General features: G+C 36.1%; 2 protein-coding genes across 2 annotated transcripts; both read right to left on the bottom strand.

Annotated features, from left to right (window-relative positions):
• Positions 1–16: 16 nt before the first annotated feature.
• Positions 17–2,511, bottom strand: LOC125204249 (trimethyltridecatetraene synthase-like). Its single transcript, XM_048102850.1, has 3 exons — positions 1,567–2,511; positions 1,192–1,440; positions 17–552 (listed from the first exon to the last, which is right to left on the bottom strand). Exons 1-3 carry the CDS (start codon positions 2,458–2,460, stop codon positions 166–168), a joined length of 1,530 nt encoding a protein of 509 aa, XP_047958807.1. The 5' UTR covers positions 2,461–2,511; the 3' UTR covers positions 17–165.
• A 2,039-nt stretch (positions 2,512–4,550) lies between these two features.
• Positions 4,551–8,512, bottom strand: LOC125207364 (linoleate 13S-lipoxygenase 3-1, chloroplastic-like). Its single transcript, XM_048106665.1, has 8 exons — positions 8,020–8,512; positions 7,639–7,919; positions 7,228–7,465; positions 6,831–7,157; positions 6,360–6,553; positions 5,968–6,263; positions 5,616–5,882; positions 4,551–5,515 (listed from the first exon to the last, which is right to left on the bottom strand). Exons 1-8 carry the CDS (start codon positions 8,396–8,398, stop codon positions 4,759–4,761), a joined length of 2,739 nt encoding a protein of 912 aa, XP_047962622.1. The 5' UTR covers positions 8,399–8,512; the 3' UTR covers positions 4,551–4,758.
• Positions 8,513–20,966: the final 12,454 nt, after the last annotated feature.

Below are 20,966 nucleotides of genomic sequence, written 5' to 3'. Positions count from 1 at the left end.
CCTTAAAATTAATATATACAAACAATGAAAATCTCTTTTTCGACAGATAATGACGATCAAATTATTGACAACACATAACCATAATTAGATTAAGCCCATTTAATATATTGGCTAATTCAGGCCCACTAATATAATGCATTCAAATCATTGAATTATAGAGGTTATTCAAATCATTGAATTATAGAGGTTATGTGGAAGTCTGGGCTCGGCAACAGTAACAAGTGGGAACTTTCTTGGCGTTGAAAGCCCGTAAATCTCATCCATATTCAACTCTTCGGGATTCATTTCACTGGGTAAACTCCAATTGAATCCGTGCAATAGATTCGCTAAGCTTGAGTGAATTACCTTCAAACCCAATGTATAGCCCGGGCACATTCTACGGCCTGATCCGAACGGCAAAAGCTCAAAATCTTGTCCCTTGACATCAATATCCTTTCCAATAAATCTGTCTGGATTAAATTCATTGGGATTTTCCCATAACAATGGATCTGTATGGATTGTCCACGTATTAATAAGAACTTGGGTGCCTTTCTTGATATCATACTCACCTACCTGCAAATATGTCAATTTAATTTAAATTTATTGGCTTTTAATATACTTTTTAGTTCTATATTAATTCTAATCAATTTTCCTTTTTCAATCTGTTCCCAATTAACTATCTATCACTATTTTTTTTTCTTTTAGTAATGGACTACATATTCAATTAACTAACTCCTTTTAGTAATGGAGATGGCATATTTTACTAACTCATTACATCACATTTTATAATATTATTACGGAGTATATAAAGGTAAGAATTCATACTTCACTTACATTTTTTGTCCACTTTTCACTATATTTCTGAACTTGTGTTAAGTCAAATGATGTCAAAAGAATAACTAATAATGAAGCACATATAAGGACTATTATAATTAAATACCAATTGTATGTTTTGCATTTATTAACTACTCTCTCCGTTCCATAGCAGTGGAGACATTTCTTTTCAATACGAAGATTAATAAAAATTGTGTTAAATGAATTAAGTAAAGGAAGAATAAAATAGGAAAGGGAAAAGATAGAGAGATGAAAAGAGAATAAAGTAAGTGAGAAGAAATATGTTGACTTTTATTAGAAAGGAAAATGATTCTACTACTATGAAACGTACCAAAATAACCAAATGACTCAATTACTATAGAATGGAGGGAGTACTACCTTACAGTCTTCCCGCGCTAAACGTGGCGCCAACATAGGCGCCACTGGGTGCAATCTCATGGTTTCCTTCACAATAGCCTTCACATAGGGGAGGCTAGGTATATCATTCTCCATCACCCACCTATTTTTGCCAATAACTTGATCAAGCTCCTCTGTCGCCTTTTTAAAAATTTCGGGTTTTTTTAATAATTCTGACATCGCCCACTCCACTACCACAGATGAACTCTCGGTCCCACCCGCTAACAAATCCTAAATTAACAACAAAATGCTATGTCACGCCACTCATAAATATATTAAGGCTCACGTGTTACTCCACTTATCATCAATTAATTTAAAGATGGAATATTGAATTTTTACGACAATGATCATACATACCAGAGTAAACGCTTTGACGCCGTCTCTCTGAACCTTCACATCTAGCATCGGATCTTCGGCGAGCTCGAGAAGCACGTCCACCATGTCCCGGCTCGCATAACCCGCCGTCTCCCGCCTCCTCGCCTCGTGCTCGTCGAGCACATTCTCCAAAAACCTATCAAATTTCTCTCTCAACACCTTCATCCTCTTCACATACCCTTGCAAATCCAAGAAATTAATCCACGGAATCATATCCCCAACATTCAACACCCCAGTCAGAAGGAAAAGCTCATCCAACATCTCCTTGAACTCCTCCACCGCCACGCCGCCGCCGCCGTCCAAATACCGCCGCCCCAAAACCATCCTGCATATCACGTTCAAGCTCATCGTCGACAAGCTGTCCTTGAGCACAAACGGCCGGCCCGAAATCCCGAAAATCTCCTTCACTAGAGAGCCCATTTCCTCGGCCCGAATGTACTCGTACGACTCGAGCCGCCTCACGCTGAAGAGCTCCATCAAGAAGATTTTTCGGGCCTGGCGCCAGTACGGGCCGTAGTCGGACCAGACTACGTCGGTGTAGTTGTAGGTGAGGTATTTTCCGGCGGAGGTTTTGGGGCGCGAGGCGAAGGTGAGGTCCATTGTTTTGAGGATGATCTTGGCGGCGTCGGCCGAGGAGCCGACGACGACGGGAAACGAGCCGAGTTTGAGGAGCATTACCGGGCCGTATTGTAGGGAGAGTTGGTGGATGGAGCGGTGTGGGAGCGGCCCGATTAGGTTGAGATTGCCTATCACGGGCCATGGTTTCGGGCCGGGTGGGAGGTTTAGTTTTTTTTGTGGGAATATTTTTTTTAGGATGTGTAATGTTAGTAAGGTGAGTATGAGGAGTGATGATATTGCTATGATTTGGTTTTCCATTGGGAATATTTTGATGAAAGGGAGCGAATGTTGATTAGGTGTATTACTGTATTATGTATACTTATATAGATAGGAGGTTTGGAATAAATTGGGATTAAGTGGTGGTTTAGGATAATTAAGTCGTTCATTTTGCACATTTACAATGTGATGCTTACGAAGCTGCGAAGTCGAGAGTAGCACGCCTATGATGATTAGCAATAATACTACCTCCGTCCCAGATTAACTGCAATTTTTACAAAACGAGTGCAGAAAAGTAAATGTGACATTTAATACAGGACGGAGGTAGTATTTTACTCCCTCCGTCTCATAATAATTGTCACTCTTATTGTGGATCCGAGTTTTAAGAAATGTAAAGAAAAGTTGATTGGAAAAATAAGTGTGGGACCCACTCTTTATATTAGTCATATAATAAAATGTCAGTGAAGTGAGTTAGTAGAACGTGAGATCTACTTAACATTTATGGTGAAAATGAAGTGTGACAATATTATGGGATGGATCGAAATGGAAAAGAGTGATAATTACTATGGGACGGGGGATATTTATTTTAATCTGAAAAGTCAAATTTTGATGAGTCGTCCGTATTTATAATATTTGTTAATTATACAGATTGGTTATGTCGAATACTGATGGGTTATGTTATGACAAGAAGATTAGACAAAGTAGGAGTACTTTTTTTAGCCTGCTTACTGGACTTAAAAAAAAATAACCCAAGCTTTTCTTGGCACTTTCTTGGGATTTCAACATCAAAATCCAAATAAAAAACATATACAAATATGGCTGTACTATTCATTATTTATAGCTGTGAACTAGACTTTCTTTGAGATAGACTTGTTTATAACATGAGATTTTAACTATTTCACATAATAATGATAATGTAAGCTTAATTTATTGTACTCCTTCTTCTGTCCCCATTAATTAGCAACATTTGATTTGACACGAGTTTAAAAATATAGTAAAAAAGATATATTTATGCAACTCTTCAGGTTTCAGTTCATCTTGCAAACTCCATTTGAACCTCAGCTCATAGTTTCCTTGACAATGGCCTCTACTTAAGGAAGGCTTGGCTGCATCGACCACCAGAAATGAGCCAAATTTGAGGAGCACTACCAGGCCGTATTTTTGGGAGAGGTTGTGGAGGGAGCGGCCTGATTAAGTTGAGATTGCCTATCACGGGCCATGGTTTCGGGCCAAGTATTTTTTTAGGATGTGTAATGTAACTTACAGTGAGCATGAGGAGTAATGATAGTACTCGTATATAGATAGGGGGGTGTGAATAAATTGGGATTTTATTGATCATGATAATTTGACATCATATGTAGGTGTTATGAAATCTAAATCTCCAGCTTATATAACTCAAAATGAAAAAATAAAAAATCTTCATAATAATTGAATACTAATAATTGAAATAAAAAAACTAAATTCTTCTATAGTAGTAGTAAGCAAAGGCAGAGGGCCATACCCATACCTGTCACATTCTCTTGATTAATTGAATATATGATCGATATTGATATTTCCATCAAAACATACGAGCTCACTTAAATTTTATCATCATCAAGATGCAATGTAAAATATGAATGATATGTATCGTCAGTGTCACCAACTAGACAAATTCATTATTGCCCCATTACTACTTGTTGCAATTGTTTTTTCGAGATTTAACTTCGAATTTAATCTATGATTTTATATATTTTAGGTCTCTAAAGTTAAACAAATAACATCACATCTCTCGAAAAAACATTGATCATTTTCAGATCATTTTCACTATATGACTTATTTTTCTTTGAATTTGCTCCTTAACCCCTAAGGAGAATAAATGGAAGAAAAATAGGCCTAAGACTCGTAAAAAAGGGTCTGAAATGCGATTAATATATTTTCAAAAATATAAGGTGATATTTTTTAGATTTAGAGATCTAAAATGTGCCAAGTGCAGGCACACTTAATTTGAATCAAACTCATTATGTTAGGCAGATTTTCATCTAGTGATTTTCTATTTCATAAAGTTGGATCTTTTTTTAAATGGGCTAATTTTTTTATTTCAATGCAAAAAAATAAACAAAAAGTAGAGAAATGTATTTTATGAGGCCCAATAATTGAAAAATGATTCCAAGCCTAATCTTGCATATCATTGACTCATCTATGCACTTAAAACAGCAATTATAAAGGCTAATTTCTATAAATTACATATTTAAGCCTACGTTGAACTTTTGAGCACTACAACATTAATCTTAGATACAAATATACATAAATACATACATACAAACCTAATTACCAACTCTCTTTTCTAGCATTATTGTCAACTTATATGGACACACTATTAGGTACACCTCTACATGTCACTCCTGGTTCCGAACTCGGCACGAGAAGCTCATACGGCAAGACTCCGGCGCCGCACCGGTTCCGAAGGCTCGGGTCCGAGTTTCTCTTCTCGATTTCCTTCTCGATCTGCCTTATCTCGGCCGAGAACTCGTAAAACGCCTCGATGACCTCGGCATCACCGGACCATATGGACTGGTGATGCCTCTCGCCGAGGTACTCCTCGTCGGGCGAGTGAGTCGACAACGTGTCGACCACCGCCATGAACTTCGTGGCTTGTAGCAAGCTCGGGAGCGCGCAAAAGAAGTACTTTTGCGGGTCGGAGAGGAAAATGGCGTACTCCGGGTCGTTCTCGTCGGGGATGAGCCGCCGCATGAGCGGCGGCCGGTTCGGGACATACCCTCCGTAGGGGTACTGGCCGAAGTTTAGGGCCGCGTGTTGGGCCGATGCTAGCCATATTAAGGTGGTGAGAATCGAACTCAAGTCCTCAGGAGTTGCCAATGTGGGCCACCAGTCTGCGTGACGTAGATCTGCGTGGCCCACATTGATGGACTCGGCGTACCAAGCCTGCAACTCCTTGTCGTTGCAGACTCGGGCCGAGTCGGGGTAGTAGTGGTTCACGTAATGTCGGACCCAATTCTCGATAGCGCCCCATATCATTAGCCCGTCCGACGCGTACGGATAGTCTTCGACAACCAATTTCAGCCCGTGCGGCTGTGTGGGGTCCGGCACGGCCATTCCTCTGAAATGATTGAAACAAGTAAAATCCATTAGACTTCAAGATTTGATTCAACATTTGTTTGTTTCAAAATTCAAACTGATATTTGGCAATAGATATATACCTTCTGATGAGATCGGCAGGGAGGCTTTCTTGATCAAAGCGCCAGAAGCTCGAATAGGCAGCCGCGCTCATCTCCATACAGTAACGGCCGGGGGTGAAGCAAGACTCAATCACACCGTCCACACTGAGCAAGCTTTGGCGAGCTAGCCCATTGATCTCCAGCGTGTACCTCATGTGAGGATCCAAGAGCTTAAAAATCGGGTGCATAGCGCTCATCTGCCTATGCGCTGCCAAGATGAACGGCTCCAGTGTTGCGTGGGTTCGTAGCCTATACAACCAACATTAAACCATCAGAAACGACACTTCAAGATCAAGCTACATTCATCGTGCTCACGAAACAGAGGAATACGTACCAATGGTGGACAAGCTGATGAACTCCGGCATCATTAGAGCAAACATGGGCTTTAGCCAGCTGCCACATCCAATAGGTGGTGGCATCCACCGGCGGTGTGACTACACGGTTTGGCTTCGTAGAGCTTGGCGCAAGACTGAGCTCTATAGCTATGGGCTTGAGGGTTCCAGCATCGGTCAAGAAGTAAACAGTTCGTGTTGCGTATGATTTCCGGCCATCAAGGGCATTGATTTTGTCGATGAATGGCAAGTAAATGTCATGGTAATCAATGATAAAGAGCTTGTTCGCATCCAAAGCCTGTGAAAATAGTTACATTAGATGAACGGTAGATATCATATTCTACTACGACCACCCATTGATTTTTCGTACTTTCCAAAAGGCCCAAATAACTACCTCTTGTATGGTCATGCCATTGAGTTGTCCAGCAATGTGTTCTTCCTTGAGAGCTGATTCCAGAGGTCCATAGACTTCGGGGTCAAGTTTACTCACTGGGGGAAACGACTGAAGCCTCTCAATGGAGACAGGGTTCACCCCGGCTATGGCTTGACGAGCAAACTCGTCATCCCTCAACCATGCATATTTGTCCTCTGCAAGCCACAAGCACAGTTCACATTAGCACTTCGACATCTTTAAGAGCTACAAATTGCGTTCTAATTAAACCAAACGACAGTCGATAATAATCTAAATATCGACTAAGGGGAGGGACCCCCACTAGTCGAAAGTGATAGCCAACAGAATTTTCTTCATGTCTATACCCGAAACCCGTATTTCTAGTCTCATGTTTCCCACCAAACAGAGACTATTGCTATCATACGTGTACTACACTACGTCTCTGAATCGAGAAAAGAGAACAGAGCTACTTACTTGATACAATCTTTGGAAGGTCATATTTGAGCAGACCACCTTCTTGAATTGTGGTGACAGCTTTAGGCAATTGGATCTTGTTCATGATCTCGTCGTGGAGGCCGAGTTTGAGGAGAAGGCCTTCACTGTACAGGCTGTCAATGTCCGAGAATCCCTTGAAATCTTGGTTATTCGCTGATATGCTAGCCATCAGAGACGGTATGAGGTTATGAAGGACCGCCTTCAGCCTCCCGGTTGAAAAGGCATTCATCTTCGACTCCTCAAATTGCTCGTCTCTAGGCACATACGTAGGCAGAGGCTTCTCTACTCTGCTCTCAGACTTCATATCTGATTTTCAGGCACACAAATCAGAAAACGAGCATATAATGGAAACATATCGCTGAGATTGATCACTGACCAGTATCCATGGGAGCGCGCCCTGTTCGACAGCGCCTAGGATAAGGAATCTTGTCGCCACCAAGAAGCGGTCGAGCAAAGTCGATCCCCTTGTCTGGATTTCCGAGATCATTGTACACATCAAAGTCATACACTCTATCACACAGTTTTCTTTCTCCTTGTCCATCACCCCTCAATTCTCTCAGCTCCTTCTCTCTAAGAGCCTTTAGTCCCTCAGGTGTTTCATGTGGCAAATATGGCTGTTGAAAGCAAAACATCACATTTCATTCAATTTGCAAAATCAGCAGATAATCATAACAATAATCATCAAATCAACAGTTTTAAAACCAACTTTAACTCATCTAAACACATACCACCAGAATCTAACAGAAAATTCAAAAACAACTAATTAAAAGCATAAACTAATTTATACCTTATTAGTGAAGAAAATTCTCTTTGTAGGATGATCTTTCCTGGGCTGAACCCAAGAATTGCAGGGAAAATGCACAGGGCCACTTGCAAATCCTTCAATTGTGATACTCTCCAGAAAGAATTCCTTTTGGTGTTTATTGTTAACTGTAATTGCACCAGGAGTCCCAAAATTTGAATCCACCTCAAACTCTGCTGTGTAATTCACTCTCTCAGTCTTGAGGTTTGATTTCTTGGACCAGTCCTTCAACACAGCTTCTTTGCTCTTCTTTGGAGCCTTTGTTTCTAATCAATGTCACAATAAATACAATAATTAATCATCAAGTGAAGGTATGAATTCAGGCAAGTATTCATTGAGGCATTTCATCAAACACATGGAACTTACTGGGATCAAAATCAGTGCTGATCAGCTCCAAAACAACATTCCTCCCAATCTTATCAGTGAAAGCATCCAAATGCTTAACCAAAGTCTCCTTAAAATCCTCCTTGCTCTTGTTCCTCACAGTCACAACCGCCCTAACCTTGAATTTCACAGCCTTTTCCGGCAGCACTTTCACCAAATCCAAATCCAAATCCTCACTGATCGCCGCAACAGGGGTGGTGGTTGTACTCCTCCGTATCACCACTTGTACTCTCCTCCCCTCCAGGGGCAGAAAAGACCGGCTCCGATTCTGCTTCAGAACCAGCCTCGTCGACGAAGCAGAAGCGAAGAACGACGATTTCTCCATCAGAGACAAGCCCATGAGCTCCCTAGCTAGCGCCATTGATTCGAAAAGGTTGAATCTTTATGCTTGTTTGAGTGACCCTTTTGCTCGAGAAGCGAGAATTGGAGGTTTGATTCAAGAAATCGATGGTGTTTTCTCTCTCTCTCTGCATTTATGGTGGTATATATACACATAGATACACGCATAAAATGATGAAGAAACAATCTCACCGGCCACACGTTTTTAATTTTCTTAGATATGACCACATGCAGAAAAAATTACTAAAAACTTGATTTTATTCTTTTAATGATTTATTAAGAATTTTCATGTTTATAAAATAATAGTAAAAGGTCAAATAAAAGAGTTTGGGGATTCTTGTTAGATGCAAACGCGGTGTAGGAAGACCATAGGGAAAGTGGGTCTTGCTTTTTGAGTGGGTGGACTGTTTTGTCCTTGTGTGTGGGTTTAAATGGCGATTGTGTCCCTAGTGGAACAAAAGGTTGAATGAAATTTTCCTTTTTTTGGGGGGAATAATTAATGTTTATTTGGATGTTTGTGCTTTTTTATTGGGTATTTATTTGATTTTATTTTTTTTGAGCTAGTTTTATATGTATAAAACTTAAAATTTGTGTACTTTCATGTATTTATTTTTAGTACCGGTAATACTACTCCCTTCGCCCTTAAAGCTTGTCCCAATTTGACCCGGTGCGGGTTTTAAGAAATTACTTCCTCCGTCCCAGATTTATAGTCACATTTAGTTATGGCACGGATTTTAAAGAATTGGTGAAGTGTGTAACTAATGAAGTGAGAGGTGGAATGTACAATAAATGAAATGAAATGGTGGAGTGAGATGATGGAGTGTGTAATAAATGAAGTGAGTTGGTTGAAGATGGGTTCCTTTTTGACTTTTTGATGTTTTTTTATTATTTATTTTAATGTAGATAATGACATTTGGGTGTAATTTTAGTGAATAATGGGGTAAAATTTTATGTCCAAATATGAAAAATTATAAATGTGACTGTAAATATAAGACGGACTTTTATGGAAAAATGTGATTATAAATCTGGGACGAAGAGAGTAATTTGACTTTGCATTAAATAAAGGTGTGTAGTGGAACTAGGGTCCCACATTGAGGAGATTGAGGATGTATTTAATGTCTATTTTGGTAAGATTCTAAGTGAGACAAACTTTTTGGGATGGACGAAAATGATAAAATAGGACAAACTTTGAGAGACAGAGAGAATAATATGTGTCACTTTAGAAACGATAGTCGATAGAGAAATCAGAACTTGTAGTATCTCATTATCGTTGTATTGTGTATTTCAACTTAGAAAACAATGAAGAAATCTAAATTTATGGTAGCTCGTCGTTGATAGACTAGGTTGAGCGATTGTTTCAATTAAGTTCAAATTTTGTGTAGAATGAGAATCTTGATTTCATAAAAATTAATTAAAATCTAAAGATTAGTTTTACATGTAAATATTTCATGTAAAAAAATCAATAATAATAAAAAGGAACCCTTAGTATACAAATATACATTAATATTCATGCATGTTTCTTTTCTCCTCTTGTCTTTTCGCATGCATGTAAAGCTTTATTTCCTATATGAATCTTGAGGCCAAATAATTGAGGTAAGATTGGATTCTTTGCAGCCTGAAAAAACATGATGGGTGATTATACTATACCTTACATGATGGGTGATTATATTAAAAATATGTATAGAGTTAGATTCAATATTGTAGTTGATTGATTTAATACTTCCATTTGGAACTTGGTTGAGTCAAGATAAGAAATTACATAAACGTGACCGAATTATATTTATCTACAAACAGAAAGAAACCCTTAAATTATTCAACAAATCCACTATATAATTTGAGGTGAAAAAAGCAAAATGAATAAAATATTTACAATGTAGTATATTGGTGGGACATAGAAGATCCAAAACAATCATTTCTCACAATTTGAGTCGTGTGATATTCATTAAAGTTAAGATTGTGGCATTTTGTGGGAATTGGACGGCTATATATTCTTCTCTTGGCCCCATATACCAAATTAATAACTGTACACAACTCGAACGTTCATGAAATTCTATTTTTCCACTTTATTTTATTCTTCTAGTGATATTTTTTATTGTAAAATATGTTAGTTGGTTATTTTTTCACTACTGTGGGTTTGTACTATTTTTCACAGTTGATGCATGTAGAGAGTGATATTTTGTTTACATTTCATTTACAAAACAAGATATATATATATATATACACACAAAAAAAGTACTTTGTTCTTTATCAGTGCATTGAGGATCCTAGGGTAATGTGAAGTAGTAATTTATTTCATAATCACATGTCACTACAATAAATTAATGCATAATTAACGATGCGATCTACTATACGTTTTCTTATTTAAAAACATATTTCACACGTTTAATAATGTCTAACTTCTTAGCAATGTGTTTGTCAAGTAAAAAAATTATGTTTAAATAATCAATAAATTTATTATTTTAGATTCAGTGGGACAAAAAAAAAAGTGTTAATATACTGTCTAATATCTATAACAATTACTTAGTATATCTCACAACTGTAAAATAACACTAAATATAGTGTGTACTAGGCCTGTCAAATCGGGTACCCGCGGATACCCGATCCGAAATTTTCGGGTACCCGATCCCGAAATTCCCATAATTCAATACCCGATACCCGATCCGAATTTGATTTTCGGATACCCAAATACCCGACTCGGGTATCCAATCCCGAAAAATCGGATATCCAGTCCCGATTGTGATTTTGATTTTTGATTTTTTAGAAAATTAACTACTACAATTTTTATAGTTTATTTAATACTACTATTTATTTCGAATTTAATACAAAGTTGAGGTAGTATTCAAGGGAAAATAGCTACAAACTTTTAGATTTGTTGTAGTAGTTTCAATTTAAGAGAAAATCACTACAAATTTTAGAAATACAAAATTCGTGTAATAGATCGAATTTTAGAAAAAATAATTACAAACTTTGAGAAATACAAAATTCATAAGTTAAATTACATTAAGAAATTAAATTACATATTAATATTTTTCATCCATCCACATGTAAGAAATTAAATTACATATTAATATCTTTCATCCATCCACATATAATTAAAAAATTAAATTGTATTTTCATTTTTCATCCATCCAAAATAAAAAATTAAATTAGGAAATTAAATAAAAATTACATCTTTCATTCATCCACAATAAGAAATTAAATTACATATTAACATCTTTCATCCATCCACATATAATTAAGAAATTAAATTACATTTAATTATAAAAATATATATTTTTTATTAATTTTAAAAACAAATCGGATATTCGGGTATACCTAAACCCTTACCTGATACCCGATCATCCAAAATTCTCACTACCCGATCCCGACCCGATACCCGAAAAATCGGGTTTTGGGTATCCAATTACCCGACTTTTTCGGGTTTGGATATCGGGTACCCGATATCCATTTTGACTGGCCTAGTGCGTACGATTAAATTTATGGATTCCAATTTTGCAGTTCAAGCAATAAGGGCAATAATGACTTTTAACATGATTTTAAAGTTCTTTGAATAATAAAATATTGAAAAATTTGACCATTTTTGCCGGTAGTTTGGCAGCCAAAAAATTAGTGCGGACTTAGCCATTTCAAGGTCTCAATTTTCCAACTGCGATTGCGTGAGATTTATTAATTTTGTGAACCCAATTTGGGGTCAATTGAATTTTTCTCGAATTGAATACATTATTATAAAATTGATAATAATTAAATCTAGTTGCTTCGTAATCCATGGGAATTGTTTTATTATTTTCTTAAGTATGTTGTCTTTGACTCGTCAAAAGGTTTTGAGAAGACTAATTAAAAAGATTGAGACTTCAAATCGAGAAATGGGATATTTAAGAATGAAAAAACAAAATAGTTTGTTGTAGCTAATTAAAACTTTTCGGTTATGTGATTTAAATATTACTAGTTGACTACAAAATATACTAGTAATTTATGTGTACGTATATATATACATGATACAACAAACTTGAAAAGTTAATTAGTCAATTCAAATAATGCACAAAGACTTTATAATATTCAGTAGGGGTGCGTTAGGCTCCTTTGCATCCTAAGTGTTCTATTTCCTTCTTAATCTCAGCCCTTGGATCCTTGAATTGGATGGTTGTAATCAATGCATTATTAGTCTATAATGTTGCATTATTAGCCGCTGTGCATTATTAGAATGAAAATGTGCATTATTAGTCTATAATGTTGCATTATTAGCCGCTGTGCATTATTAGAATGAAAATGTGCATTATTAAATGACACGTGGCATTAATCTAACCGTCAGATGACAAAATCGTGGGGCTAGGATCAAGAAGGAAAAAGGATAAAAGATATGAAAAGTATTTGAATACATCCCCTCAGTAGTATAATATAAAGATGGATAACCTATTTTATTAGTACTTTATTATTCACAATTAAGGCATCATTTTTATAAATAATAATAATAATAATAATAATTAAAATAATACACAAAGACTTTATAATATTCAGTAGTATAATATAAAGATGGATAACCTATTTTATTAGTACTTTATTATTCACAACTAAGGCATCATTTTTATAAATAATAATAATAATAATAATATAATACTTTGCAATCACAAATAACTCTAATTAATCTTGATATATAAGAGCATCCGCAATGGTCGGCTAGCGACCAGCTAGCCGATTCGTCGCGCTAGCTGATCGGCTAGCCGAACCATTGCAATCGGCGAGAACGAAATCGGCGAGCGGATCGGCGTGGGCTGGCCGATCGCTCGTCACTGGCCGAAGCGCTGGCCGATCGGCTAGCCGCCATTGTGGCGGCCCGATCGGTCAGCGGCGATTTTTGATTTTTTTTTTTTGAATCATATATAAACGCGATTTTCGTTTCATTTTCATTTGCACCACTTGTTTTAACGAGTTTTCTCTCTCTCTAACTTTCCGTACAAGAGCATCATCGAGCGATGGATCACAACAACGAGTCCAAAGGCGACGAGTGGATCTCAGACTCCCACGGTACACTGTGGGATCTGGATGGGGGCAGATGGACCCGGGGTTTAACATCCCTTGGAATCCCGAGATGATGGGTATGATGGCTGGTGCGCCTGATACCAGGGGGTATGCGAGGGGATGCCGGGCGGCGGGCAGGAGAGCGGCGGGCAGTCAGCCGCCGGGTGGGGGGGTATGCCCCAGATGCAGCGGCGAGATGATGCTTGCGGCCCGAATGATGGGGATGATGTGGCGGGGCGGGATGCGGGGATGCGGGCCACGGTATGCATCCGGGATGCGGGGGTCTGCAGGGGTCACCCAGGGAGGGCGCTGTGTTATATCGGCCCTCGCTTGATTTTTGGACGGCTTCGTCTCACACGTCGACCCGGTGGAGACGCAGTTCTCTGGCGATGACCTTCTGTCATTGCATGATATGGGGATCGATCTCGGGGAAGATGATACTCCCGTTCCAGCGACGCCGGCCGCGCCGAAGAAGAAGACGAGGGGGAAGGGGAAGGGCAAGGCGGTCGGCGAGTCATCGCAGCCCGTTGCCACACGGCCGGAGGAAGTGGATGGAGGATGAGTACGCCGGGGTGGCCAAGGGGTGGTTGGAGGTGTGCGACGATCCGCTGGTTGCGAACAACCAGCGGGTCGTCAACATGTGGTCGAAGATCGAGCTGCCTATAGGAGGCACTGCCCGCACGGGAAGGACTTCAGCAACGAGGAGGTCCGGAAGGGGTGGGAGCGCGCCAAGGCCGCGGTGGGCCGTTTTGCGAATTTGTACGCCAACGCCCTCCGTCGGCTCGTGGTGGGCGTAATGAGGACGACGCCCGAAGGATAGCCACGAGTCAGTTCCCCTTGGAGGGGAAGTATAAGGAGTTCACCTTCCGGGAGTGCTTCTTGTTGCTGAAGGACTCCGAGAAATTCCGGGCGGGGTGCGACGCTAGGTGGCCGAAGAAGCAGCGACCGAACTATAGCGGCGACTACAGCGGCAGCACAGCGGCGGATCCCACGACCTCCCCCGGATGCTGAGGAGTTTCCATCCCCTCCTTCATTTACCGGTCGCCCCCGCCCGGTTGGACAGAAGCGGGCGCGGCCGGGCTGCGAGGGGCGGATCCCCCCTATCGCCCCGCGATGTCCGGTCCTCCGCCCTCCCACCCGCCCCACTCGAGTACACTCTCCATTCGCGTAACCAAACGCGGGCTCAGATGTTACAGGTCTTCCGAGAGTGGAAGAACGCCACCGACCCCACGGAGAAGAGGTTTCTTCACGAGATGCTCGAGAGCATGCGTGCTGATTTAGAGATCGCGAGGACACGGCTAGGGGTTTCCGACGTGGGCTCAGATACCACGGGTGGCGGCAGCGGCGGCGGCGGCGGCGACGACGAGGACGACGGCGACGCGATGAGGAGTAGAGAGTGGCGGGGCTCGTGTGTTGAAGCCCTTATTTTTAAAAAAAAAAAATCATGTACTTTTTTTTTTTAAAATCTTTGTACTTTTTTTTTTAATGGAATTGATTATTTTTCCCGTATATGTGTCGTAAATTTAATTCCGTATTTTAATCGTAATTTTAATTCCGTAAATTTAATTCCGTTAATGTAGTATTTTTTGAATTATTTTTATTGCGGCTGGCCTAAATTTGATGTGGCAGGTGGTTTTTTTAGTGTTGCTGACGTGACAGGTGGTTCATTAGGTAAATTTTGTCAAAATCAAGCAAATCTCAGTTCTTGGATCCTTAGATTGGATGGTTGTGATTATAATATCCGAGCTACATTATTATACTAAAAGTGTTACATTATAAACTGGACTACATTATTAGACTGCACAATCTATATTATTAGACTAAAGCGTGTTACATTATTAGCCGAGCTACATTATTAGACTACACAATCTACATTATTAGATGACACGTGACATTAATCTAATGGTTACATCATATAATCCAATAGCTGAGATTTGCTTTGATTTTTGACAGAATATTAGTTATGGACCTGATCACATCCCTAATATATATATAGGTGAAGGATATAGAAATCAAATAAATTACATAGCAGATTCAAACACTTCCGAATAAAGTTCATTAAAAATGACAGTATTATATGCAATACTAGAAAATGTAAAATTTGGAGGTCTGAATTTATTTTTTAAAATATAAGTCAAACTGAATGCTCGTTCTATGGAGACATTAAAATAATTATCTACAGTCAAAAACCATGAAATTTATCAAACTAAGATCTAAAGATTTGGAAATCGAACTTTGACTCGATTTGTTCTAATATTCCCACTTAGGAAAATAATATTAAAATAAAGTATGGACTTTCATCCATGACGATTGAAGAGCACCATTATGCAATCACTTAATATTAGGCAGTTGGAAGTTGGAAAATGTACAGGAATTTTAATTTCTTTCTACGTAAGTGTATTTTAGTATTCACTAAAATATAAATATTTATACTGTACATGCATTATGCATATATGAATGTTGGAATAAAATACTATAAATGATGGGGCATTGGTCAACACAAAATATTTGCAATTATGAATTTCAGTTTATTTGGCGGGACTGTATAATAAGACATGAATAATTAAATTAACTTTTGCATATCGAATTAGTTAAAGTTTGACATTCCTATTTAATAAGGTACTTTATGCTATGTTTATTTTCATTTTTTTTTTTAAAAAATTGGATTTATATTAGATTTATACCCATTCTAGGTCCATGCCATATTTCTACCTAGCTATTTAGAACCTAAAGCCAATTAATTGACTCACTTTACAAGACTTTTAACTAATTTAAAACAAAGATAATAATAGGTGTTATAAAATTAGGTTTATGCTTCTTGTTTAATGAAAATACGTGTGTAAGTTTCAGTCATTAATTTTCCATTATAAAATTGATAGACTAATAACCATTCATTTTGTGAGCGGGGACTATTATAGTACTATCTACAGATATATAATGGTCCAAGACTACCGATTTATTTCGTTTTCCTAACAAATTTTTGTATAACACCGTCCAATAATATTATCAATTTTTCAAAGGCCACAGTAATTGCAACATTTATAATTATTATGTCTTGAAAGTATGTAAAATTATATAATTGGAATAATAATATTGCTGCAGTTCTATGTTCACATTTACCAATAACTTGACTTCTTTGAGAATGACTTAGTATTTAGGCGTTGAATATAAATTGTGGTCGGTTTAAATATAATTTAGCTCTATATGTTGGGATTTTTAAATGTATGAATTAATTTTAAATATATTTATGTTTCTCACTTGCTAATATACTAATAACAAAAAAAAGGGATAAGGTTAATAGATTAGGCTTTAATTTTATGTAAAACTTTATAGATTGGGAATATTTTGCAAGATATATATTTATTACTCCATCCGTCCCAGTTTAGGGCATCCGCATCGCGTCTCGATGCGGGCTCTATCTCGTCTCGAAGAGATGAAACCGCATCGAGACGGCGATGCGGCCTCCATCTCGTCTCGATGAGACGGGACATCTCGTCCCATGTCTCCTTCCGAAGTGGCCGGCCTCGAGACGTCTCGCCACGCGCCTTGGCGACGTTGCGAGCTGTGGTTCGTGCGTGATGCCCACTCGCCGACCCGCGAGTGGACGTCGTTTTTATCCGTTAAAATTGATTTTTTTTTAAATCAGAAAAAATTAAAAAATTAAAAATATATATATATAAAAAATCCATAAACTATACTAGCAGTTTATAGCCGTTTTTTTCAAATTTGTAATTTTTTTTCAATTTTTTAAAGCCTCCACTCACTTCTATAAATACCAAATCATTCCCACAAATTATCCACCATAAAAAAACTCTCTATTCTCACTCAAATTTTTTTAATGGTGTGTTTTTTTTTATTTTTTTATGATTTTAATTATGTATTTTTAATTTTTTTTAGGATTTTAATTATATATTTTTTAAATTTTTTAGGCCTTTAAATTGTAATTTTTATTTTATTTAATGAAGTTTATTTTTATTAATTGAATTTGTTGGAATTAAAAATAAAAAATGAAATTGAATGAATTGTTAAGAGATGAGATGGTTAAGAGATTGAGGGATGCAGGTGATGTCTCTTAGTTAAGAGATGGGGTGAAAAGTACAGTGAGGCCCATGAATAGTGAAGAGATGAGACAGTTAAGAGACAGAGATGCGGATGGCTTTAAGAGTCACATTTTGTCATTTAAGTCCGTCCTAGTTTCAGAGTCGCATTTAGAATATTCTATATTTAGACATAAAATTTTACCACATTATTCATCAAAATTACACTCAAATGTCATTATCTATATAAAAATAAACTTAAAAAATGCTATTATCTAAAAGTCAAACCATCTCGTTTTCCATTAACTCACTTCATTTAGGGAGGAGATCCTCTGCAGTGTTGGAAAACTTAGCATCATATGCTGTGGTTTAAACGCAACCGGTAGGGAATGAAACGCAGCAAATGCTGCAAATTTTCTTTTTTATAATAATACTCCACTATGTTTATTTAATACTCCGTTAAAATATTGTTTTCATTTAAAATAACTATTGTAAAATTTAGTTTGTTTGATAAAATTTGGTTTAGACACATCACATACACGAATTGAAACGCAACAAATTTCTCTTTTTATTTTATATTGAAATATTTTTTAAAATATTCACAAATATTGTAAAATTTAGTAAAATTGATGAATTAAAATAGGTAGCAATTCTAATTATCATATCATCCATTATAGGATTTAAATTTTTATTTGATATTTTTATTTTTTAAAAAACATAGTACCCCTGTCTCACAAAAGATATCATACTTGCGGGATGATACAGATTTTAGAATGTTTTGTTTTGTGTGTTAAATAGAGAACAAATATATAATTTTTATATTAAGTGAGAGTAAACTTTTTTAAAAAATGGAAATGTAACATTCTTTATAAGACAAACGAAAAAGGAAAGTATGACATCTATTATGGGACGGAAGGGGTAATATATAACTAAAATAAAAACAAAAACCAAAGATACGATACTTACATTCCAAAAAATGGCTGATTACCGCACAACAAAGTGCTCGATATAAAGGGTGAAAGTGCTCGGTTAACGGAAAATACCAAGCATATTTTGAGCACTTTAGGTGGTTGATATTTACTTCATCAGAATATTCTAATTAGAATCGATAAGTATTTTTAATTTAGCAATCTAACTAAATTTTTATGAATATTTAATTGATAGATACTTCGTCTCGATAAGTATTTTTAATCATCAAACTAATTAAATTTTACAAATAATTATAAATATTTAAATGAAAACAATATTTTAACGGAGTATGAAATAAACATAGTGGAGTATTATTATAAAAAAAAAAGAAAATTTGCAGCATTTGCTGCGTTTCATTCCCTACCAGCTGCATTTAAACCACAGCATATGATGCTGTGTTTCCCAACACTGCAGAGGATCTCCTCCCCTTCATTTATTACGTATTCAACCAATTTCTTAAAATTCGTGTCATAACTAATTCTAACTCCTAAACTGGGAAAGTACTATGTATTGGTAATGGTACCATAAGCTTATTTTAAATTTGTGATTTGTTCAAAGTTAGATTTCAATATTCTTTATTTATCAAATACACGTTCCTAACTTCCAAAATCAACCCCAAAGAGTCGTAGTTACAGATTTAAATATGTAAAAACCGACATAATACTATCAAAAAAACGTAAAAGTTGCACCATCTTTCTTATTTTTAATTCCACGTTATAAACAATATTTTCAACATAATAGCTAAAGATCAAAATAAAAGTCAAGTGATGGTTCCAATCAATTGTCATCCACGTGATATCAATAAAATTTAAAATCAATACGAACAATTACAGAGCCAAACATTACACGCAGAAGAATTTAAAAAATCGTTTTACAACAACAATGTTTCTTTTGAAATCAAAGATTCAAAATACTGCACAAGCTCTCAACTTAAATAAATTTAACAAACTTTACAACATTCCTACTATAGTTATAGCTTCCTAATACTAATCTTAGAACATATACATATAGCAAAGAAAGACAAATATATTAGCCATAAGTTAAGTTTCAACATGTGACAAATTCCAAATTCTCAAATGTATCTAATTAAATAAAAATTATAGCGGATTGAATTTGACATTCCTAAACATATAGAGAACTGGAATTTCGATTTAGTTCCGGCAAAAAAAGATGATAATTTGGCGTTTTATTGCTTTCATTTAATTGTAGTATTTCATAATTAGTAATGTACTGTATTTTACTATTTTAATTTCATCTGGGATTTACCCTTGGGCCTTTGGGCTTGATATTGGAGATTTGGGCTCTAGTATTTTAGCTTTCAGATTTGGGCTTTGAACTATTCCCTTATAAAACATGAATAAAAATGGAATACGAAAATACACGGTTTATTGGTCGTGGAATAAATAATACTCCTATTGAGTATTCTACCTAAATTAAGGGCGAATTAATGAAATGATATGTCTAATTTTAATAATTGAGTTGTGTTTTTTAATTGTCATTCGAGGTATAAAAGAAAACTTATTTTAGAAGTCAGTATTGGGAAGTTACTTAATTGAAATTAAACTTTAAAAAAAACTGGATCATGAGTTAATTAAAAGGTGTTTGTGCAAAACAAAAAAAAATGTTTCGAATTAATGATGTTAAAGTGTAGAAAATTGTGTGATTTTTTCGCATTTTAAATATGCAAATCTGAACTAGAGGTGAGCAAAAAAGTCAAAAATCAAATATGCAAACCGAACCAAAATATGATATTCAGTTTGATTTTGTCAATTTTTCAGTTCAGTTCAGTTTTAAAAATACAAAATTTTTGGTTTTTCGATTCGAAAAAGAATGAATTGTATTTTAATATAATATATTATATATTCTATTAATATTAATATATTATATATATTCTATTAGTATAATATAATATATTATATTTATATATATTCATAGAATATATCTAATATATATAAAAAATATAATGTAGTATTGAGATGTAATCAATTGCTAACTAATTACCAATCCCAAATTGAGACCAATTTTCAACCATTAGATTAGAAGATCTTGTGGTTAATATAATGCCAAGTGTAATATATTTTAAATTTAAATAATTATTAATTAAATAAAAAGGGTATTAATGTCAAATCCTATATGTAGTAATTATAACTAACTACTTTCTCTCTCCTCAAAATCATCTCTAATCTTTAAATTTACGTAACTCTCTCAATTTAAATTATTTTTTCGCAAAAAATATATCAAAATTAAAGATAATTTAATAAGGATTCCAACGAGATCTCAATTGCATATGTTCCGACGATGTTCGGGTGATGAAATTTGATAAATTATATTTCAATTTTTGTACATGTTGATAAGCAGCTTTTATCAACAAATGCAACAAAAATCTCAATATATTGTAGGTAAAATCTCAATATTATGCATGTCCAATTTCAATAAAAATGTGTTGATATTTTCTTATCTTTGTATTGATATTCTAATGTCATATTGTTGATATTTGTAATACACAATGTTGATATAAAAAAACACTCACGAAAATTATCATATGATAACATAATGACGATATTACCC

This window comes from Salvia hispanica, chromosome 2, assembly GCF_023119035.1.
Source record: "Salvia hispanica cultivar TCC Black 2014 chromosome 2, UniMelb_Shisp_WGS_1.0, whole genome shotgun sequence".
In the NCBI taxonomy this organism is placed as follows: domain Eukaryota; kingdom Viridiplantae; phylum Streptophyta; class Magnoliopsida; order Lamiales; family Lamiaceae; genus Salvia; species Salvia hispanica.
Note: the sequence above shows the minus strand (reverse complement) of the source record. Positions and strands in the feature narration are given on the sequence as shown.

Coding starts and splice junctions, on each gene's coding strand:
- LOC125204249 (XM_048102850.1), bottom strand. CDS start 2,460: ATGGAAAACCAAATCATAGCAATATCATCACTCCTCATACTCACCTTA. Junction 1,441..1,566: donor GCGTCAAAGCGTTTACTCTG/GTATGTATGATC, acceptor TTGTTAATTTAG/GATTTGTTAGCGGGTGGGAC. Junction 553..1,191: donor TAGCGCGGGAAGACTGTAAG/GTAGTACTCCCT, acceptor ACATATTTGCAG/GTAGGTGAGTATGATATCAA.
- LOC125207364 (XM_048106665.1), bottom strand. CDS start 8,398: ATGGCGCTAGCTAGGGAGCTCATGGGCTTGTCTCTGATGGAGAAATCG. Junction 7,920..8,019: donor CAGCACTGATTTTGATCCCA/GTAAGTTCCATG, acceptor GACATTGATTAG/AAACAAAGGCTCCAAAGAAG. Junction 6,554..6,830: donor CCTTCCAAAGATTGTATCAA/GTAAGTAGCTCT, acceptor TGTGGCTTGCAG/AGGACAAATATGCATGGTTG.